Genomic DNA, 19,481 nt, shown 5'->3' with positions numbered 1-19,481 from the left:
TCCTCCCAGCCAGCAAGTTAACATCCCGCAGTAAACAGTCATCCTGCAATTAAAAGACACCCAGTCTTCACTTTTCATTTTCAGTTGTGATTAACATCTGCAACCTCATAAAATTATTTCTGTGGTTGGGAATGCAGTGCTTGCCCGTCCCTCATCGGGGCACTCCGTCAGCCCCATGGGGAGACTTGAGATGCTGCTTCTAGCCCGGGATCGGAGGGGAGCAGCCTGCTTTCCCTTGATGACTCCCAGCCCTTGCTTTTCCTGTGTGGAAGAGCACGTGCATTGTGGAGTGCAAAAGCAGCCCCGGCCCCTTCCCCTGTGGGAGGGGAGGAGGTTCTGCCAGCACTGAAATTGCTTCCCTGCATGTTTCCAGAGCTGGAAGACGCTCAAGGCTGCCCTGGTACCTCCCACACCCCAAGGTGTGTGGATCCTCCCCTTGGCATCCTTTTCCCAAACCCTCCTTCTCCCCATCCTGCTCCCCATATATCTGAATCCCTGTGGAGCTGCACCTTCTCTCTTGACTTACTCCCAGCAGGCGTAATGCAGGCGGGACCATCTCCTTCTGTGGCTCCACAGCAGGCGAGATCCAGCACAGGTAAGGAATCTCCGTCGACCGCGGCTTGCTCCTGGGGGAAGGTGCTTGGGACTGTCAGTGCCTTGCTGCTGCCTCCTGGCCGCGGGCTCTGCTCCGGCGTCCTCCGAAACTCAATTGCAGCTGGGTCTTGTGGTTTTGTTACTCTGACACCCAGAAAGCATAAAATAAAAAGAAATGTGGGGATGAACGCGGTGTCTCCTCTGGCCAGGAGAAGGTTTCTTTTCTCAAGCTACTAAAAGCAGCACGAAATGTTTAGATAGACTGATGATTAAAAACCTTCTGACTATTCTCTCCTTTATTCAGCTGCAGCTTGTGCAGGCTGCGCTTGCTGTGGTCAGATGCACCACAGCCGGCAGTCCGTAGCGTAAAGTCTGGCTTTGATGGGGTGTTTTTGCAGGAGTAATATAAGGAGAAGCTGGCTGGAAGGGTTGTTTGTCCGTGCTTCAGGCAGCAGCGTTTCCCTGGAGGATCAGGGACACAAGTGATAAAACAATTAAGAATAAAAACAAATAAGAAGCTGATGCAGCAAAGCCAAGTCCTACGATTTAGCTGGGGGTTTCCCTCCCTCCCCTCAGACTTGCCATTGCAAATGGGGAAAAAATATCCTTGTGGTGGTGGAGGCTGTTTCCTAACCACAGTAAGAAAATTCTCTCAGCAGTTTTAAAGCCTCTTGGAGAACAAGGCTGGCAGGGTCCGACGTGCCCCAGAGACCCGCGGCGGCATGGCAGGGACTCCCAGGAGCTGGCAAGGCGGCTGCACCTCGAGCACCCAACGTCTTGGGTGGAAACAGGGCTTTCTGTGCGAAAGCTTTGCATGAGTGCCCCCAAACCATGGCACAGCAAAGAGGGTCAGGAGGAGCTGCAGAGCCCAGCCCCGCAGCACAGGGATGCTTGATCCCCACTCTGCTCCCAGGAGAATCCTTTTCCCTCCCTCTGCCCCTGGAACAGCAGCCTGGCCATGCTGCCTTTTTCTTCCTCACTGCCTCCCCTCCTCCTCCTCCTTGCAGAAGAACCTCAGAGCTCCCAGCATCTCCTTGAGGCCGTGCGAGCCTGGCGATGCCCCTGCGTGTGTTGAACCACCCTTGCTCTCCTCCACAGGGACACGGTGGGAGGCAAAGCAGAGACACGCAGCTCTTCCCTTGCACCTTTCTGTGCTAGGAACATGCCACCGGCATCACTGGCTGCCCAGAGCCCCTTTCTGGGGACGGTTTGGATGCATCCTGGTTCGCCTTGACCATTGCCATAGAGTGGGATCATGTGCAGCCACTCCAGTGAGCAGCTCCTTTGTAAAAAAGGGGATTAAAAGAACCCATTGTCATCTCATTTCTGTTTGTTTCTGTTCTTCTCAATGCAGAAAAGTGTGGAGCGTGTGGTCCTGGCTTCGCCTCGCCTGTGGATGCGATGAAAGGCAAGTCTGAAATCCTGGGCAGGCAGGGAAGAGCCCTGTGCTGCCCATGATTTAGATGATGATTAAAACAACGCTTTCCAGAGGGCATTATCAATTAACTCCATTCTCCAAGGAGGCTCCCAGCAAGCATTAGGGAAGCGATGGTTTCGTGATGGTTTCGCTTCTGGCCTGTCCTGAGGTCAAACATCAATCGCATAATGACAGCTTGGTGTCAGAACAAACCTTCTTAGGTTTCACGATGGCTTGGGATGGGTCATAACCTGCAGAAAAGACACTTGTGGCTTCCTTGTGCAAAACCAAATGGGATTTTTGAGTTTCTCAGAGGCGACTGTATTGCTATAGCCCCACAATGCCACCACAGGAGCTAAACACAGGGAGGGAAGGGGAATAATCCTGATTTTCCATTGCACCCTGTTCCTGATGGCTGGGAACACAACATGGCAAAACTTCCTTGTATAAAAAACAGCCTCCCGGGCTGCTTCCTTACAAGTCTGGACACTGCCTGCGAATCCTTCTTGCTGTGTTGCCGAAACGCTGGTGCTCTGATGTGCAGAGACTGATGAATGCATCATCTCCAGCTATCCCTCCCTTAATCCTCTTCTCTAGGGCTTAGCAAACGCATCCTTGAAACCCTGGAGAGCTCTGGAGCTTGATCATGATCTGTGGTTCCGATCCCTGAAACGTCTTTGAACCAAGAAAACAATGAAGAGATGAGTCTTCAAAACATCCCCGCGTGTTGGCAGGGCTGGACAGTGATTTAAAATTAATAGCAAATAGCACAAATCCCACTGACTCTGCCACTCTGGCAAGTTCCCTTGGGAACTGTCTGGTTGCTTCAGTGGTGCCAAGTAACTCTGGCACCCAGCAAGCTCTTCCACACAGACATCTGGAAGGTCAGGCTCCAAGCAGCTGGCGAGAAGCTCCTCGGTGTGCCCTGGGTGCTGGGGTTTGGATCAGACCCCAAGGTCCCAAATCCCCTCTCTGTCCCTGCTTCCCACTTGCTTTCTCTTCCTCAGCATTTCCTAAGCCAGCTCTTCCCCACCAGCCCTCACTTTGGCAGCGCTTTATCCTGGCACAGCCTGGAGCGGTACCACCTCCGCAGCCCCGAGGAGGCTCGCTGGGGTCTGGATCAGTCCAGCAAAGCCGATGGTGCTGCCTGCCCTGGGCAGCACGGGCAGTGCAGGCAGCAGGGGCAGTGTAGGCAGCACAGGCAGCGGCTCCAGCTGGGGCAGCAGGGAGCGTGGCAGACCTGCCACTCTGTCCCGCTTTCAGCTGGGATGGAGTTGATTTTTTTCTTAGCAGCTGGTGCAGTGCTGGGACATCCCTGGGGCTGAGCCCTTCCCTTCCCAGTGGGATCCCTGTAGGCAGGGAGCTCTCACACCATGGTAGATTTTCACAGCTCGGCAAGACAGGGGGATGGCGAGGGGCTGGGGGGGGCTTTCTGCCTTTGGCTTCCATCTGGCAAGCACTTCTCCGGTGCTTCAAGGCTTCTCCTGTGTGGCTGCAATGGAAATGAGGCCCAGTGTGGTTTGATTCCTGACTGATAGGGCTGGGCAAGGGCTGGCCCGTCCTCGCAGGCACAGGGTGATCCCAAAGCCGCGGACTTCCTTAGGGACTCTGAGGCCCAGAGATCCCTCCCCAGGGCAGGGGATCCGAATAAGCCCCAACCCCCGCAGGACAGAGCCCAGCCTGGTGCCTCTGGTGTGGCCGAGATGGAGATCCAGCTGCCCCACACGCATGGGGGAACCCGTCAGCTCCCCGGGAGGGCGATCGGGCCTGACCGGAGACTCCTGCAAGGGGCTTGTTTTGTCATAGGTGGTTCTGCCGATGCTCACGCAACGTTTCTGTCTTGAAAGGTCCCCGGGAGGAGATTGTGTACGTGCCCTGCATCTACAGGAACACTGGGAGGAAGAAACCTGACTTTCTGGCCACTGTGGATGTCGACCCCAAATCTCCGCACTACTGCCAGGTACCAAAGGCTTTATCTCGGGACTAAACTGGCCTGGGAAGCAGCTCGGTGCTGGTCCTTCGTGCTCCCAAAGCTGCTGGCTCCGTACCGAAGGCTGGTGCTTGCCCAGTTCTCCCCGAGGCTCTGAGCCTCCCTGTGCTTACAAAATGCACGTAAAATCCGCTTCACACCCCATCCTTCATGTCCCCTGTCACGCCACTCCCCTCCGCGGGGTGAGACTCGCCAGAGGCATCCTGGCCCTCTAGTGATGTCTGCAGCGTGCTGAGCATCTCGGTCCGCCCGCGGTCCTGTGCTCGGCAGAGGAGAGACTGGTGTAGGCAGGGCTGGGGGCTTTGCAGGTGATCCACCGCCTGCCCATGCCCAACCTGGGGGATGAGCTGCACCACTCGGGCTGGAACGCCTGCAGCAGCTGCTTCGGGGACGCCACCAAGAAGCGGAACCGCCTGATCCTGCCCAGCTTCGTCTCCTCCCGCATCTACGTGGTGGACGTGGGAACCGACCTGCGGGCTCCCAGGCTTCTCAAGGTACCCGGGAGGCGGTGCCGGTACCCCGGACAACCAGGGTGGTGGCTTTTGGCTGTGGGAGAGCCAGCCAAAGAGGCTTCGGGGTGTGTCAGAGCTCTGCAGCGCCTTGGTGGCAGTATGGGAAGGCTGTGGAAGGTGCTTGTTCTCCTGCTGGTGTGCGAACACTGAGTTCTCCTCGGTGGGCACCATGCATGGCACTGCCCGGTGGGTGCACAGCCCGTGCCTCGCCCGTGCCGTGTGTCTCCGGAGGAGCCCTGGGCATCCGTGTGCCACTTGCCCTGAGCCTGGGTGTGGGGGCCCCACTGGTGGCTGGCAGCTGGTTCCTCAGGGCGCCCCGTGTGCCGACACGCAAGGGGACGCAGGACCGAGCACGCTCACCACCCCTGGCTGCGTGGCAAGTCCCGTCTTGAGGTCAGGCAGGAGCCGGCCACAGGCTGACAACCGGCCTGTGCACCTGCGTCCAGCGTGGCACGAGCAGCCTTCTCACCCGGGACCGCCTGGCACGAGGGACGTGACGGTGACGGTTCCTGTGGCCTGCCGGCAGGTTGTCAACTCGGAGGACGTCTTCTGGAAGTGCAACCTGGGCTACCCCCACACCTCGCACTGCCTGGGCAGTGGTGAAATCATGATCAGCACCCTGGGAGACCCGGCCGGCAGCGGGAAAGGTACCCCAGTCCCCTGGGGAGAGGGGCAGGAGGAACAGTCCCCCCATCCAGAGCTGTCCTGGGGGCTTCATCCAGGTCCCCCAGCCCCTCCAGCAGCCTGCTCCGCAGCGGTGGATCTGTCTGTTGCTGCTTGTTTTACAATGTGTAAACGGTTGACCTGGGTGGTTTCCTCTCCACCAACGTGGTTTTGTTTTTGCATCAGGCGGCTTTATCCTGCTGGATGGCGAGACCTTTGAGATTAAGGGGAACTGGGAGAAAGGGGACAAGATCCCCCCAATGGGTTACGACTTCTGGTACCAGCCACGCCACAATGTCCTGATCAGCACCGAGTGGGGGATCCCAAAATGCCTGGGGTATGGATTTGACCCGAATGATCTGAAGAAAGGTGAGTAAACAGCGGTTTAAATACTCCGGGAGAGAGATGCTGAGCAGCACCGCAAGGCAGCCAAATCTCCAGCCTCCCCTGTTGCTGGTGAGAGCTGGCACTAACAGGCAGAGAGGACCTGTCCAAGATGAATTCCACACCAATTCCTACGCATCCCATGGGTTTCAAAAAGGCCAGCCCAGCCCACCTGAATGCACTTCAGATGTGAGTGGCAGAGGTTCAGCCCAAGGCAGCCCCTGAACGCTGGTGCTGAGCTGGACGTGGGGCTGGGTCTTAGCCGTAGGGACGAAGGATGAGGCCCTGCCTCAGCCCAGCTCCCGCCCAGAGGTCACACCGCCCTTCCCAGCCCTGTCCCAGTGGGATGGTCCCCACTGGACGCTGGGCATCCTTCCCGTGGCTTTTGCCAAGGTCCAAAGCAACTGGTGTGTGCTGGTGTGGAGACCAGGGGGTCTGCGGAGCTCGAGGGGCTGCGAGCTCACCTGAACCATAGCACATCTGCCCGAGACCCTGCGCCTCGCAGCATCTCCTGTGACCCCTGCTCTGCCCTGCCCCAGGGCTTTACGGCCGCCGCCTCAATGTCTGGGACTGGACCACTCACACCTACGTCCAGGCCATCGACGTGGGCGAGGATGCGGCCCCCCTGGAGATCCGCTTCCTCCACAACCCCGACGCTGCTGAGGGCTACGTGGGCTGCACCATCAGCAGTGCCATCCACCGCTTCTACAAGACCGAGGTACGTGCATCCCGTACACCGGGGGCTCGAGGGAAAGGGGTGCTGCCCCTCAGCTGACCAAGCCGTGTGCTGCCACGCAGCATCCCGCTTCCCGCATCCCCCACCGTCCTCCCAGCCCACCTCTGGTCCACGCCACCTCCCTGTGCCGTGCGGCTGCCTCTGCACCAGAACATGAGCTGGCTTGGGGGAATCTCACCACAGGACTTGTCCTGACTGGCAGCAGTTTAGGCTAAAATGATTTAATTTAAAGATTTATTTATGCCTTTGTTGCGGACTTACAAAAGCCCAAGCAATGTTCTTCTCGGTGTCTGTTGTTGTGTGTAATGGTGAACTGGGTGAGCAGAGAGAACATTTTTCACCAAACCAGCTCATCTGGCTGGAAAATTAGATGAGTTTTTGGCCCCAAACACCCTCCCTCCAGCCCCAGAGCCCATCCTCCCTATGGCTCTGCAGAGCCAGAGGTGGCTGGCAAAGCAGCAGAGCTACAGCCCTAGGGGTTAGGAGTGGTGGATGTGCCCACACAGCATTGGCCCCAGCATCAGGTCTTATCCTGCCTCTCCTGCGTGTGCTGAGCCCCCTGGGGCCGTGCTCTGTCCCACACCTCCCGCAGCAAGGAGACTGGGCAGCTGAGAAGGTGATCCAAGTCCCCAGCAAGAAAGTGGAGGGGTGGCTGCTCCCGGAGATGCCAGGTCAGTCCAGGTGCTGAGGGGCTCCCGGGTTCCCCCGGGCGCTGCCGTTGCCGCCGGTGGTTTGCGCAGCTCTGTCATACCCTCCCCAAGGCTTCATCACCGACATCCTCATCTCGCTGGACGACAGGTTCCTGTACTTCAGCAACTGGCTGCACGGAGACATCCGCCAGTACGACATCTCCGACACCCGCAAGCCCAGGCTGGTGGGGCAGGTGAGGCAGCGGGGGGCTCCTGGTCACATCCTGGTGCTTTTCCTCCATCTCTTGGGGACAGACGGGATCAGCCCCTCCTCGCCGCCTCAGCCACCCAGACCTTCGGTCTCCTGCAGGTCTTTGTGGGTGGCAGCATCGCCAAGGGGGGACCCGTCACCGTGAGCCGGGACGAGGAGCTGTGGTGCCAGCCGGAGCCATTCTCCATCCAGGTGAGCTGTGCTGCTGGCACCTCACGGGTCTGCTCTACCGTGGTGGCTGTGGCAGCAGCACCGCTGCTGGGAGGTGACGGAGGTGGTCCCTGGCCCTGTACTGCTGCTGGGGGGGACACGGAGGTGGCCCCCTGGCACCTTCTGGCACTGCTGCTTGCTCAGGGGGACACGGAGGTGGTCCCTGGCCCTGTACTGCTGCTGGGGGGGACATGGATGTGGTCCCTGGCACCCTCCAGCACCGCTGCTCACTCCCAGGGGAAGAGGGTGCCGGGGGGACCGCAGATGATCCAGCTGAGCTTGGATGGGAAGCGGCTGTACGTCACCACCTCCCTGTACAGCGCCTGGGACAGGCAGTTCTACCCCGACCTCATCAGGTACGAAACCTCGACAGACGAGGCGGGTGCTGTGCACCTGGCTGGGGGCTGAACCCCCCCCAGCCCCCCGCTCTCCCCCGCCCCAGGGACGGCTCCGTCATGCTGCAGCTGGACGTGGACACGGAGCGGGGTGGCCTGGCCGTCAACCAGCGCTTCCTGGTGGATTTTGGGAAGGAGCCCGACGGGCCCTGCCTGGCACACGAGATCCGCTACCCCGGCGGGGACTGCACCTCCGACATCTGGGTTTAGGCCCCTTCAGCTGCCCCTGGAGCCTCTGAGCGCCCCCAAACCCCCAAACACAAGGGCACTCCAGGCGCTCAGCAATAAATCTGGGGGGCTGCCGTCCCCGCAGCTGCAGCATCACGTCTTTAAGTTCTCTCTATGAGCCAGGAAACAAAATATGTGACCGAACCAGGGCTGCAAGGCCGCCAGCCCCTCTGAACCGATGGGGTGTTCTTAGTGCGCCCCTCGTGCTGCTGCCTGTGTTCCCCTGAAAAAGCAAACCTGGTTTGTATGCTGGGGCTGGCACCAGCGCTGCCTGCGTGAACATGGGCTGCATGCACGCATGGCAGGTATGCACCGCACGCACACGCCCAGCATATGCAGCACACGCACACATATTGCATACCCATGCTGCATGCCGTTCATGCTTACACACTGTGCACGTACTGCGCAGGCACCTGCTGCCCACAGGAACACACTGCACACATGTGGTGCGCACACATGCGTTATGCAGGCATCACATGTGTGCACTGCACACCCACACACCACATGTGCACCCACACATTGCATACACACTGTGCACACAGAGTGTGCACACTGAATGTGGGCCTTACACCCACTGCATGTGCAGGCACAGCACAGACATTGCATGCACGATGCATGCACACTTGTTGCACGCAGGTTACATGCACGTTGCATGCACAGACCCACTGCACACCCTTTGCAGGCACGATGCATGCACAGACCCGCTGCACGCACATTGCACACACGATGCATACACAGACACGATGCACGCACATTGCACGCACGATGCATGCACACCCTTTGCACGCACGATGCATACACAGACCTGCTGCATGCACATTGCACGCACGATGCATGCACACCCGCTGCACGCACGTCGGACACACGTTGCACGCACACGCGCGCTGCACGCGTGTTGCACGCGCCCGCGTTGAACGCAGACGCACCGCACGGGCACGGGCTCGTTTACACTTGCGCTTCCTGCTTCGGCCCCACCAATCAGAAGCCTGTTACTAGGCAGACTTCAGCTGACGCACGACCACTCCGGAGGCCGACGCCGCTTGTATCCGGGTAGGAAAACCGGCGCAGCCAATGGCGTTACAGGACAGCGCCGTATCCGGGCGGGCCGGCGGCGGCGCGGCCAATCAGAAAAAAGCGGCGGCGGGCGGCGGGCGCGTCCCGCCGGGGCGCTGCACTTTCGGTTCCTGTTGCGCGCGGGGTGGCGGCGCGTGGCGGGGACAGGCCGCGCCCCGGCTGCAGCCGCCCGCAGGTGGGTGCGGGGGGGGGGCCCGGCCCGGTGCGACCCCGCTCCCCCCGGCCCGGCCCGGTGCGACCCCGCTCCCCTCGGCCCGGCCCCGGCCCCTCCCCGGCAGCTGGCTGCGACGGGGCCGCGCTGTCATGGAGCCCCCGGCTCCCTGGGCCTGCCCCTGGTGTCCCTGCCCCTGGGGATCTGCCCTCCCGGTGTCCCTGGGGACCCTCCCTCCTGGTGGTCCTGGCCCCATCTCCCTGGGGGCCTTCCCTGATGGTGTCCTTGCCCCTGGGGGTCTGCCCTCTTGGTGTCCCTGTCCCTGGGGCCCTCTGCCCGCTTGGCGTCCCTGTCCCCATGCCCCTGGGGCCCTCTGCCCGCCTGCTGCCCCCATCATCCCTGCCCTCCTTTCCCCGTGCCCCCAGGGACTGGCACCCAGACCCCACGGCACTGTCATGGTCCCCCACAGCACCCCCAGCCTGGGGACCTGCCCCTCTGTCGCGTCCTGGGCACGCTGCTCGCTGGTGCCACCCAGACCCCGTGTCCCCTGTCCCCTGCCCGGAGCGGGGTGCCTGGGGCCGCCTGCAGTCCCTGCTGCTGGAGACACCCCTCCTGGGACCCCTGGGGCCATTCCCATCCCCTGGTGGCTCCTGTCCAGCTGAGGGAGCTCAGCCCACCCAGCTGGGGCCCATCCTCGGTCCAGGGTGGATGGGGGCCACGGGCAGGCGCGTTCCGGGCTGCACCGAGCCCCCCAGCCACCCCCCTCTGCCCTTCTCCCTGATCCCAGGCCGGAGGTCAGCCCTGCGGGGGCTCAACAGCTCTGAAGGGGGTTTCTTCCCTTTTTTTTTTTTTTCAACTGTGTCTGGTTTTCACTTCCCAACAGGAACCAAATGTGATGGCTGACGAAGAGCTGAGTGCCCGAAACCCCAGGAAGGGAAGCTTGTCCCCCAGCAGCGCCCGGGGCAGCACCGCCGAGTCGAGCACGCTGCTGCAGGAGCTGAAGGGCATCATCTCGTAAGGGCAGCGCTCGCTTTTCCCGGGCACCTCTTCCCGTTACTCTGAGCCTTACCAAGTGTGGGTTAATTTAATAAAGTTGATTAATGTGCAGCCCCGGGGCCCAAAGGGGTGAGCTTTGTGGTGCCATGGCACGGCCTCAGGCATGCCCTGCTCGCTCTGGTGCTGGGTGCTGTACGCGGGGCACAGCCCCGCGTCGCCAGCTGCGTGCTGCCTGTTTCGGGTGCAGAATCAATTCAGGGCTTCACAGTAGTGCATACTGTTCTACTGCAACCCTGTGGGACGTGGTTTTACGCCTGCTCTGCTCTCCCTGGGGTTAGGGTAGGGCACAGAGCGCTAGAGCAGGGTGGTGGGCACACAGGGAAACGCGGAGCGTGGGGAGAACGGGCTGTGCTGGCCCATGGGTGCAGGTGGCCTTTGGCTCTCGGTGCTCCAGTATCCCCGTCTTGGCATTGCTGCTCACGCTGGGGCGCACGTGTGGGGTCTGGGAGGGCGCGGGGACGGCACTGTCCTCGGGAGCTCTGGGGAGGGGGGGTTGAGGAACACCCGGGCACTGCGGTGTCACCCTGCCCTGCACTAACGCCGCTTGTCTCTGTCCCGCACAGCAAATCCGTGCAGAACAAAGTCGACGCCATCCTGGTGAGTGCCGCGGCGGCATGTGGTGCTGGGGGACTGAGCGTCTCCATTTCTCTCCTCTCCCAGCTAAACTGAACCCCGGGGATTTGCCTGACCTCATTTCCCATCGGGTCAGGGTCTGGCTGTGGGGATTAGCCCCGAGAAGCCCCTCGCCAGGGGGTGGCACCCGCTCCCCCAGCCCTGTGTGGGACGACCCTTTCCAGTCCCCTCAAGGGGCAGTCTGTGGCTTCGTTGACGTGGCCCCCTCGTACGCAGGCTGTGCCCACACTGGCAGAGCTGCTCCGGTCTCAGTGCCCCATCCGTTACTGCCGTTAGGAGCGTAATGAGAGCGCCGCCTGCATCAGGTGTTCCTCATTTTGGACCCTTAACCTTTCTTTATCTCTGGTCTGTTCTCCCCCTCCCTGTGGACCCTTTGACCGTAGCAAGATGTCCAGAAGTTTTCAGACAACGACAAGCTCTACCTCTACCTCCAGCTGCCCTCGGGACCAAGCTTGGGAGAGAAGAGGTGGGTGCTGGAGCGAGCCAGGGCCGGGGCTGGGAGAGCAGGGGCTGTCAGGGTGATGGGGGATACAGATCACAAGAGGCCAGGGAGAGAGTGGCACAGCTCTGCCTTCTCCTGTTCTGCTTTTCTACTAAATGTTTGTCTCCGGCTTCCACGAGAGCAGCAGTAGCCTGGACCTGAGCTCGCTGAGCACGGCCGAGTACATGCATGCGTGCAACTGGATCCGGAACCACCTGGAGGAGCACACAGACACCTGCCTGCCCAAGCAGGACGTTTACGATGCCTACAAGTGAGCGCAGGGGCTGGCCTGGTGCCAGGAGCGTCCCTCCCTGGGGCCGGGTTGTCCATCGAAGCCTGGCGGGGAGGTCGGCTCAGAGCCTGGGATAGTTTGGGAAGGGCCCAGCACAACGCGGGGTTCGGAGACGAGCCGCATCAGCAGGGAGAGTCCGTTGCAGAGGGCAGCGAGACGGGCTCGATGGCTTTAACCCCCAGCTCTCCCCGGCAGGCGATACTGCGACAACCTCTGCTGTCGCCCTCTGAGCACCGCCAATTTCGGCAAGATCATCCGGGAGATCTTCCCAAACATCAAAGCCCGACGGCTGGGAGGCCGGGGACAGTCGAAATATCCTTCTACATGCCTGGCTGGCCAGGGCAGCCCGGGGAGCTGCTCGGGCTGGTGGCAGCAGCCGCTGCTTCTCCAGCTTCTCCCATTTACAAGTCTGTGTACGAGGTGGTATTTTGTGGCTTCTAAGGGGGTCTGGCTCCTGGTTTTTCTGCTCCTGAAGGTTCAGCTCAGTTGTCCCCAGGGCTTGGAGTTGCCCTGTCCTTGCCGTACACTCGGGGTGGCCTGGGGTAGCTGGCGGCGGGCAGGGAGCCCCCCGAGAACGGGGCAGCCCGGCTTGACGTGGGGCCGGCTGCTGTCGCACCTTGGAACAAGCCCATCGTGAGCCCCGCAGCCGCGTCCTGTCGAGCTGTGACCCCATTGCGGCCGTGTTCGTGTGACAGCGACAGACCTTAACCCGGCCAAACGTACTGCTACAGCGGGATCCGGAGGAAGACAGTGGTCAGCCTGCCGCCCCTGCCCAGCCTGGACCTCAAAGTGACGGAGACTGTAAGTCCTTTGCTGCCCCCACGGCTTGGCTGCTGTGGCGTTCTTTTGGTGGGGTAACGAACTCGTCGCTCGTTAGATCTGACGAAGGCAGGGGGTGGAGGGACGCCCACTTCGGGAGCAGGTTCTGCTCTGTCCTGTGAGCCTCCCCGAGGGTGGAGGGGGAGCTGCCTGGCCCCGTTTGCACCTGGGGTGTCGTGTCACCGGGGGGGCTCATGGCTTGTCCCAGCAGCAGCAGTCGGAGCTGACGGACCTGGTGCAGTCCTACAACAGCGAGGTGATGGAGGCAGCCTGTGCCCTGACCTGCGACTGGGCCGAGAAGATCCTCAAGCGTTCCTTCAACAACATCGTGGAGGTGGCCCAGTTCCTCATCCAGCAGCACATCATCAGCTCCCGCTCGGCCCGCGCTGACCTGGTCATGGCCATGGTGGTCTCAGGTGGGTGGGATGGAGCCCCGGCCCCGCTCACACCTCGGGGGCTCACCCGGACCCCCTAGGGGCACAGATGCTTTGGGAGATGGGGTCCCCTGGGGCACGGGGTCCCCTTCCAGCTGCCTGTGGCGTGGCTGAGCTGCTGCCAGCCCTCATCCACGGCTGAGCTGCCGAGGGGCCGTCCCACCTTTGTCAACTGCGCACCCCCAGAGAGCGCGGAGAAGATCCACCGTGAGAGTCGGACCCCATCGACGGTGAAGAACGGTCTGGACACTCCAGAGAGCAGCGACCGGAGCCAGGGGCAGGTGAGACCCCACCGGAGCCGGGTGGGGAGCCAGGACCCCCTGGGTCCCCCGCAGCCTGAGGGGGCACGCTCGGGGAAGCAGCCCGGCTCCACCGCGACATCTCTCTGCCTGCAGATCAAGAAGGACAGCGGCCCCAAGCCCCCCATCCCACCCCGGCCTGAGAAGAAGAAGCCTGCGGAACCCCCCAAGCTGGCCAGCAGCCCCCAGGTGAACGCCCTGGTTGCCCGCCTGCCCCTGCTCCTGCCCCGCATCCCGCCGGCGGAGCGACCCACGGCACCCGGTGCTGCCGCCGTCCGTTCCTCCCCTCCTGTCCTGGCGCCCAAAATCACGGCTGCCCCCCTGGGGGGCACCGTCAAGGTGGCCCTGCCGCTGCCGGTGGGCACGGCCTCCCCCTCCCTGCCCCTGGGGCTGGCCCCGGGGGCCAACGGGCCAGCGGGGCTACTGAGCCAGCAAGCCGCCGTGCCCGTCCTCAACGTCCTGCTGCCCGGTGTGGGCGTCCCCACGGCCGAGAGCCCCGCCAACCCCCGGAGCGCGGGGAGTGGCGAGGGGCTGGGCCCCCCAGACTTGCAGCGCCCCAGGGCCACCAAGCGCCCCCCGGAACCGGCCGCTGAGGCTGCCCCGCAGAAGCGGCGACGTGGGCGGCCGCGGAAGAGGCCAGAGGAGGCGGCTGCGGGGGAGACGGAGCTGCACCGCGGGGTGGCTGCGGGTGCCGATGGCGGTGGCGGTGCCATCAGCCCCCTCGGGGACGGCCGGGCCGGGGGCTCCCTGCCCACCCAGGTCAGCGTCATCCAGGATGGCAGGGCCAAGGTCGCTGCTGATGGCCACGAGCCAGCGGCGGAGGAGGACGTGGTGGCAGCACAGCGGAGCCTGAGCGAGGCCGGGACCCCCATGGGTGATGGCGGTGCTGCTGGGGGCTCCAGTGCCCCCCAGGATGGGGGGGAACCCCACATCCCCCCACACGATGGACAGACACAGGCAGGGACTGGTCCCCCTGCTGCTGCCTCCCAGTCAGGGGCTGCATCCCCTTGTGCCCCCATGTCCCGGGGGGGGTCACCGGCGTGGGTGCGGCTCTGCGCCCACCCTGGTTCTTAGCACCCCCCCAGCTGCCCCCCAGGACCCCGCCGGGTGCGGGTGCCCCCCGTGCCCCCCATTAAAAGCTGAGCACTCCATCCATCTTGTCCTGTCTGTGGGCCGTGGCGGGTTGGGGGCAGCGGTGGGGCTGTCCCCCGGTGGGGGGGGGGTCCTGGGACCTCGGGGGGGGGGGTGGGGTGCTACCTTCGCCCGGGGGGGATCAAGGGCGGGGGGGGGGGCATGGGGAGGGGGGGGTAGCAAAGGGGGGGATGGGACAGCCGTGCCTTAGTCTCCCCTCGGGGGCGCCCAGCAGAGCCGGTTTCCGTCAACACCCTCGGCCGCGCAGGCCCCGCCCCCGAGCCGCGGGTGCCGCCGGGCCGGCAGGGGGCGCCGGAGCGCAGCGCGCTCCCTCAGCCGGTCCCTCAGCCCCGTCAGGCGGCGCCGCGGGCAGCCCGGGCCTGGGCCTGTCCCGCCGCTCCGGGCCTGGGCCCGCTCCGCCCCGCCCCGCCGCTCCGCCCCGGGCCCGCCCGCCCCGGCCCCGCAGGTGAGCGCCGCGCCGGCACCGGGAGCCCCCCGCACCGGGAGCTCCCCGCGGGCTCCCACACCCCCCCCCGGCGTCCTCGGGCCGGTTCTGCGGCCGCTCGGGGAGGCCCGTTACCGGCTCCCGGCGGGCCGGGCCCCTGGGGCTGCGCGGGGGCGGAGCGGGGCCGGCCGGGGCCTCCGCCGCCTCCCCCGGGCTCGCAGCGCCGGCGGTTTGCGGGCCGGCAGCGCCTGGTCGCGCAGGAAAATCATCTTTTCCTTTTTTTTTTTTTTTTTTTTTTTTTTTTTCCCTCCCGCCGCCGCAGCCGATCGTCCCCGCAGCCCCGCGGAGCCGCTGCCCAGGATGAGCCGCCTGCGCTGCCCCGTCCGTCGGCATCCCAGACCGGAGAGGCGGCCGTGCGGGATGGCGTTGCACCAGGTACCGCCCGTCCTTGTCCTCGGCCCCGTCCCCCGGGGTAACCTGCCCGCCGCCTGCCCCGGGTCCCGCCGCGCCGGCGGGGAGGGCTCCGGCCCCTCCGGCTCCCCGGCTCCGAGACCCCTTGGGGGCTCCCGGCTGGTTCTCCCCGTCCCGTTAGCCTGTCGTGTCTGGCCGGGCTTTGCCCACCCCACACCCCCCCGAGCCATCTGGTGCCCCTTGTGTCTAAAATACTTGCCCCGGGGCCGGAGGTGGTGCCCGGGGGCAGCTGAGCCCACCAGCCCCTCCAGCTCCACGGGACGGCGATCCCTCCATGCTTTCTGCCCCCTGGAACTTCTGCTTCCCGTTGGCCGTAACTTTGTGCGTGATAAATAACAACAACGTTTAACCGCTCCCTCTGCTACCCCCGACTTTAACCCGCGGTGAAGCTTTGGGGAGCAGCGTCGGGGAAGTAACAGGGTGCGGGTTGGGGGGCAAAGGCTGGTTTCCAGCTCTTTCGCCCAGCGGTTGTGCCATCCTGCTCGGTGCTGGTTGGAAGAGCAGGGGCTTTTCAGCCCCTCTGAGGTTTGGAACTCCCCCCTGGGGACTTCATCGCTCTCTGCAAACCGGTGGCTGTGTTGGAGGTCGCCCTCGACGGCTGTAAGTGCCGAGGGATCTGCTCCTGCAGAGTCAGCCCCAGCTCTGCTAGGTGGGGGGAACTGTCTCTGGCTTCACCTAACTGGGATTTCGGTCCGTGCCATGGTCGGCGTGTGCCCCTTCAGTCACACGCCATTTGTCATCCCGCAGTTCAGGGTCCATGCTTGGAGCGGTGACAGAAGAGTCAGAGCTGGGGAATGTGGCTCCTGCCTCTCCTTCCATTTTCTGTTGCATCTAGACAGCTTATTTCAAGTCACGCTTTAGAGAAAGACTCAGACATGACTGTGGATAACAGCAGCAACTTGAAATAGTGAATTTACATATGTAAACGAGTGTGGGAAGGTTGAGGCGCAAAGTACCTTGTGATCACTGGGAGGAGAAAAGTTCCCATGGTGGCTGTGCCAGCACTGCTCGCTTAAGGGTTTGGTGTGCTCCGAAACAGGTTGCTGGGATGGAAGGGTTTGTCCTCGTTTGCTCAGGGATTCTAATTAATGCTCCTCAGGGGCGGGGAGGTGTGAGGGATGAGGACAAAAGGTTGGATGTGTTTGTGTGAGTAACGTGGGGATGAGCTGCAGCTGTGGTATGTGTGGAGTGGGCTTGTGAAGGGCTTCCTCACGAATCGCGAGCACCTGTTGCAGCAAAAGAACCATTTTTCAGAGCGCTGGGGCACTTCTCAGCGTTCTCAGATTTTAGTGCTGATTATATTTTTTCAAATGGGGAAGTTAATTTATAAGTATATCACTGGATTTAGCTCCTTCTGGAGGAGCAAGGAATGAGAAAAGGGCTGGCAGCGTGGTTCTGGGGCTGCCAGGCTGCGGCTTTCCCTCTTTCCTGCGTCTCCGTCCCCTCTGCGGTGCGGGGATGTTGCAGCAGGGGAGGCAGAACAGCTTCCTAGGAACGATGCCACAAAGACATATTATAAATACTTTGCTGTGGATGGATATTTGGAGCAGGGAGTTAGGGGCATCTCCCTGATGGAGCCAGGAGGCCAAGGAGCGTTGGAGCCGTTCTTTAACACGTTGCGTAGTTTGTCGTTCTCTTGCTGCATTTCTTGCAGCATGGCTTTTATTTTATTCCAAATCCAGGGGTGAGTTGTTCTGTCTGCCGGCGCCCCAGGGTTATTGATGTTTCGGACACACAGGCTTGGCCAAATACAGTTTGGCGTGTCGGTGAGCCTGGTGAAAGCGGGGCGGGATGCGGAATCCTTCCAGCAGGAGCATCCCAGCCATGCCGAACTGGAGCGGAGCGCTCCCAGCCGCTTGCGGGGCATCCAGCCTTCCGTCCTGCCGCAGGAGCCGAGCCGGTGAGCCTCGCTGCTGGGCTGGAAACCGGGATGGCGTTTAGGAGCTGTGTGGAGCTAAGGCGTGAGCGCGCTCAGGCCGCCCGTGGTGGCTGCTGTAGCTGGTGCTGTTTCTTCCGGCAGTGTTGCTCATAGCTGCTGTTTTGTTAAGAAAGCTGCCGGGCCGGTGTGTCGGGGCTTTGACGTGCTGGTTGGAGGCACCAAAGCTGCTGAGAGGAGCTGCACTTGATCCATTTCCCGAGTAAGGGCTCTCAGAGGCTGCTCCGTCCCGAGGCCCGACATGGGGCATTGGATGGAGGAGCCTGTCCTGTCTGTCCGGGGTGCCAGCGATCCCTCAGCCTTTGGCTCAGGGCCTCTTGTTGCCCTTTTCCATGAAAAATCACCTTTTTTGCTTTCCCTCTGCTCCTTGCTCCGTGGCATGTGCCCTTCAAGATGGAAACAGTGCTGTTCCATGGCAGAGAAGTCCCCCAGCCATGCCCTGGTGCAGCAGAGGAGGTTTATGGGCAGAGTTTGTCCTCAAGGGGTGCCTGGAACATTTTTATTTTTATTTTGAAGTGGAGTGAGACCCTTGTGCTGTGCAGAGGTTGAATCTGCTTCAGCCAAGTGTGAAAAACGGGTGGGAGCTCATCCATGTCAGTGCCGAGTCCCTCCTGGAAGGGGATTTGAGGTTTGAAAGAGGGTGATGTGTCCCCCAGGATGAATTATTTGTGCTCACTTCAGTGGTGCTCGCACACACAGCCCATCTCCCGCATGCGAGCCGAGCCAGTCACAGTCCCTTTGTGCCTCAGTTTCCCCAACCTCTAAGCTATCAGTTAATCTGTGGCATTGAGTTGTTCTGTTTGCAGTGGGTGCGGAGGGGCGCTTCGAGGAGCGGGGGCTCTCCCCTCAGCCTGGTGAGGGGCACTGACAGTCCATCCTTGTCTGGCCTCCAGCGCTCTGTGATGTTTTCTGCCCCCATCCCAACTCCTGTGGCCTTCCTGAAGGCACAGCAAAATGTTGAAGGCCGTCAGCGCTGAGCAAAACAAAAAGTAATGCAGCGTAATAGAGACCAGATGTCTTGGTGAGGCTTCATCCTGTCCTCCTGGTTGTTTGCCAGGGCTAATATTTCTTATTCAAGTCAGGCAGGAGCAAGACTTTTATTTTTTTTTTCCTGTAAAGCCACAGCTCTGTTCCCGTAGATCTCCCTCTGCTTTTGTCCCTTCCCGAAGGAGCCACGGCTCTGGAATTGCTGCACCGACACGCGGCTGCTTCATCGGTAGTTTCTGTGCTGATAGGGGCTTCCCTTTATTTCTTATTTAATCACCGGCTTCAGGGCCGTTCCACCAGAGAGAAACTTGGCCCGTTATGGCTGTGGGTGGAGGATGAACCACATGAATTCAGCTCAGCCTGTTTTCCAGACTGGATTGCTTCATTGTGTGCAGCTGATGGGGTTTTTATCCCTGTTGAGACCAGCGATTTGGAATCGGGGAGTTCTGCTGAGCCTCGAGAGGCAAATCGTACGTTGTGATATGTTTAACAAATGATGTGAATCATGGAAAAATGCAGAGAGGTGCAGGAGGCGGGGAGTGAGCCCCCTCGCTGGGATTTTAGGGAGCGCTAGGAGTGAAGACGTGTCCTTGGCAGGCTCCAAACAGCCCCATTGCTGGGATGTCACCGAAGAAGGCGGCTCTGTAAGTGTTGGGGGGGACGGGGGCGGGGCTGAAGAGCAAAACAATAATAATAAAATTTAAAAAGCAATGCACTGACTTTCTAAAAAGCAAATGCACAGATTTCAAAGCCGTGCCGGTGGTGCAGAGGTAACCCCGCAGGCCCGTGGGTGGATTTGTCTTGCGCAGCTCCTTAATCCAAGTTTAACCCACTCAGCGGTGGCAAGCCGCGGCCAGCCGGGGGAAGGTGGCCAAAGGATCGGGGAGTTTGGGCTGGCGGCGGGAGCGGCTCTGCTCACGGTGACGGCACAGGCAGCTCGGAGTCATCGGGATACCTTGTGTGAGTAGGTCGGGTTGGATCCCGCCTCTCCCACGGACGTGGAGGAGGTTTAACGCCCAGGATTGCAGCGTGCACCGTCACGTTGCACCAGGCTTCACCTGCGTGCCCCGCGTTTACAGGGAGGGAGGTTTAACGGGATCCTACACACTTTTTCTTCCTCTGCAGCCCAGCGAGGAGGATGTCAAACACATTTCCCTGCATCGGATAAACAGTCGGGGCTCGGAAAGCCCTCTGTGGGCAACCGAGCCGCCCAGGTTCGCAGGTACTGCTGCGCTCCGCGTGT

General features: G+C 61.6%; 3 protein-coding genes across 9 annotated transcripts in view; all 3 read left to right on the top strand.

The window, feature by feature from the left end:
* The first annotated feature begins 1,956 nt into the window (after positions 1 to 1,956).
* On the top strand, positions 1,957 to 9,060 carry LOC130141458 (methanethiol oxidase-like). The gene is made up of 11 exons (XM_056322435.1): positions 1,957 to 2,002; positions 3,859 to 3,971; positions 4,310 to 4,495; positions 5,040 to 5,160; positions 5,363 to 5,545; positions 6,100 to 6,278; positions 6,889 to 6,967; positions 7,058 to 7,179; positions 7,296 to 7,388; positions 7,644 to 7,762; positions 7,849 to 9,060. The coding sequence occupies exons 1-11, from the start codon at positions 1,996 to 1,998 to the stop codon at positions 8,009 to 8,011; spliced, it is 1,365 nt and encodes a 454-aa protein (XP_056178410.1). The 5' UTR covers positions 1,957 to 1,995; the 3' UTR covers positions 8,012 to 9,060.
* A 48-nt stretch (positions 9,061 to 9,108) lies between these two features.
* RFX5 (regulatory factor X5) lies at positions 9,109 to 14,419 on the top strand. 4 transcript variants are annotated; one of them, XM_056322432.1, is made up of 10 exons: positions 9,149 to 9,278; positions 10,138 to 10,268; positions 10,874 to 10,907; positions 11,327 to 11,409; positions 11,570 to 11,695; positions 11,912 to 12,028; positions 12,436 to 12,517; positions 12,744 to 12,951; positions 13,156 to 13,250; positions 13,365 to 14,419. In XM_056322432.1, exons 2-10 carry the CDS (start codon positions 10,150 to 10,152, stop codon positions 14,340 to 14,342), a joined length of 1,842 nt encoding a protein of 613 aa, XP_056178407.1. In that variant the 5' UTR covers positions 9,149 to 9,278; positions 10,138 to 10,149; the 3' UTR covers positions 14,343 to 14,419. The 4 variants fall into 4 exon arrangements, with proteins under 4 accessions (XP_056178409.1, XP_056178407.1, XP_056178406.1 ...); XM_056322433.1 differs by having other exon boundaries at positions 9,156 to 9,278; positions 12,747 to 12,951; XM_056322434.1 differs by having other exon boundaries at positions 9,109 to 9,278; positions 13,156 to 14,419.
* Positions 14,420 to 14,620: 201 nt separating this feature from the next.
* PI4KB (phosphatidylinositol 4-kinase beta) overlaps positions 14,621 to 19,481 on the top strand; it is a 27,510-nt gene continuing 22,649 nt past the window's right edge. Inside the window, exons 1-2 of one of the 4 annotated variants that reach the window (XM_056321993.1) lie at positions 14,621 to 14,865; positions 15,167 to 15,279. Coding sequence is in view for 2 of the 4 variants with exons in the window: in XM_056321991.1 (XP_056177966.1) it covers positions 18,860 to 18,882 (23 nt within the window). In the remaining 2 variants the exon portion in view is untranslated. Of the gene's footprint in view, positions 14,866 to 15,166; positions 15,280 to 18,648; positions 18,883 to 19,083; positions 19,199 to 19,481 lie in introns of those variants that run through there. The other 3 variants (XM_056321991.1, XM_056321992.1, XM_056321994.1) reach the window with 3 other exon arrangements.

Source organism: Falco biarmicus, chromosome 19, assembly GCF_023638135.1.
Source record: "Falco biarmicus isolate bFalBia1 chromosome 19, bFalBia1.pri, whole genome shotgun sequence".
NCBI classification, from domain to species: domain Eukaryota; kingdom Metazoa; phylum Chordata; class Aves; order Falconiformes; family Falconidae; genus Falco; species Falco biarmicus.
Note: the sequence above shows the minus strand (reverse complement) of the source record. Positions and strands in the feature narration are given on the sequence as shown.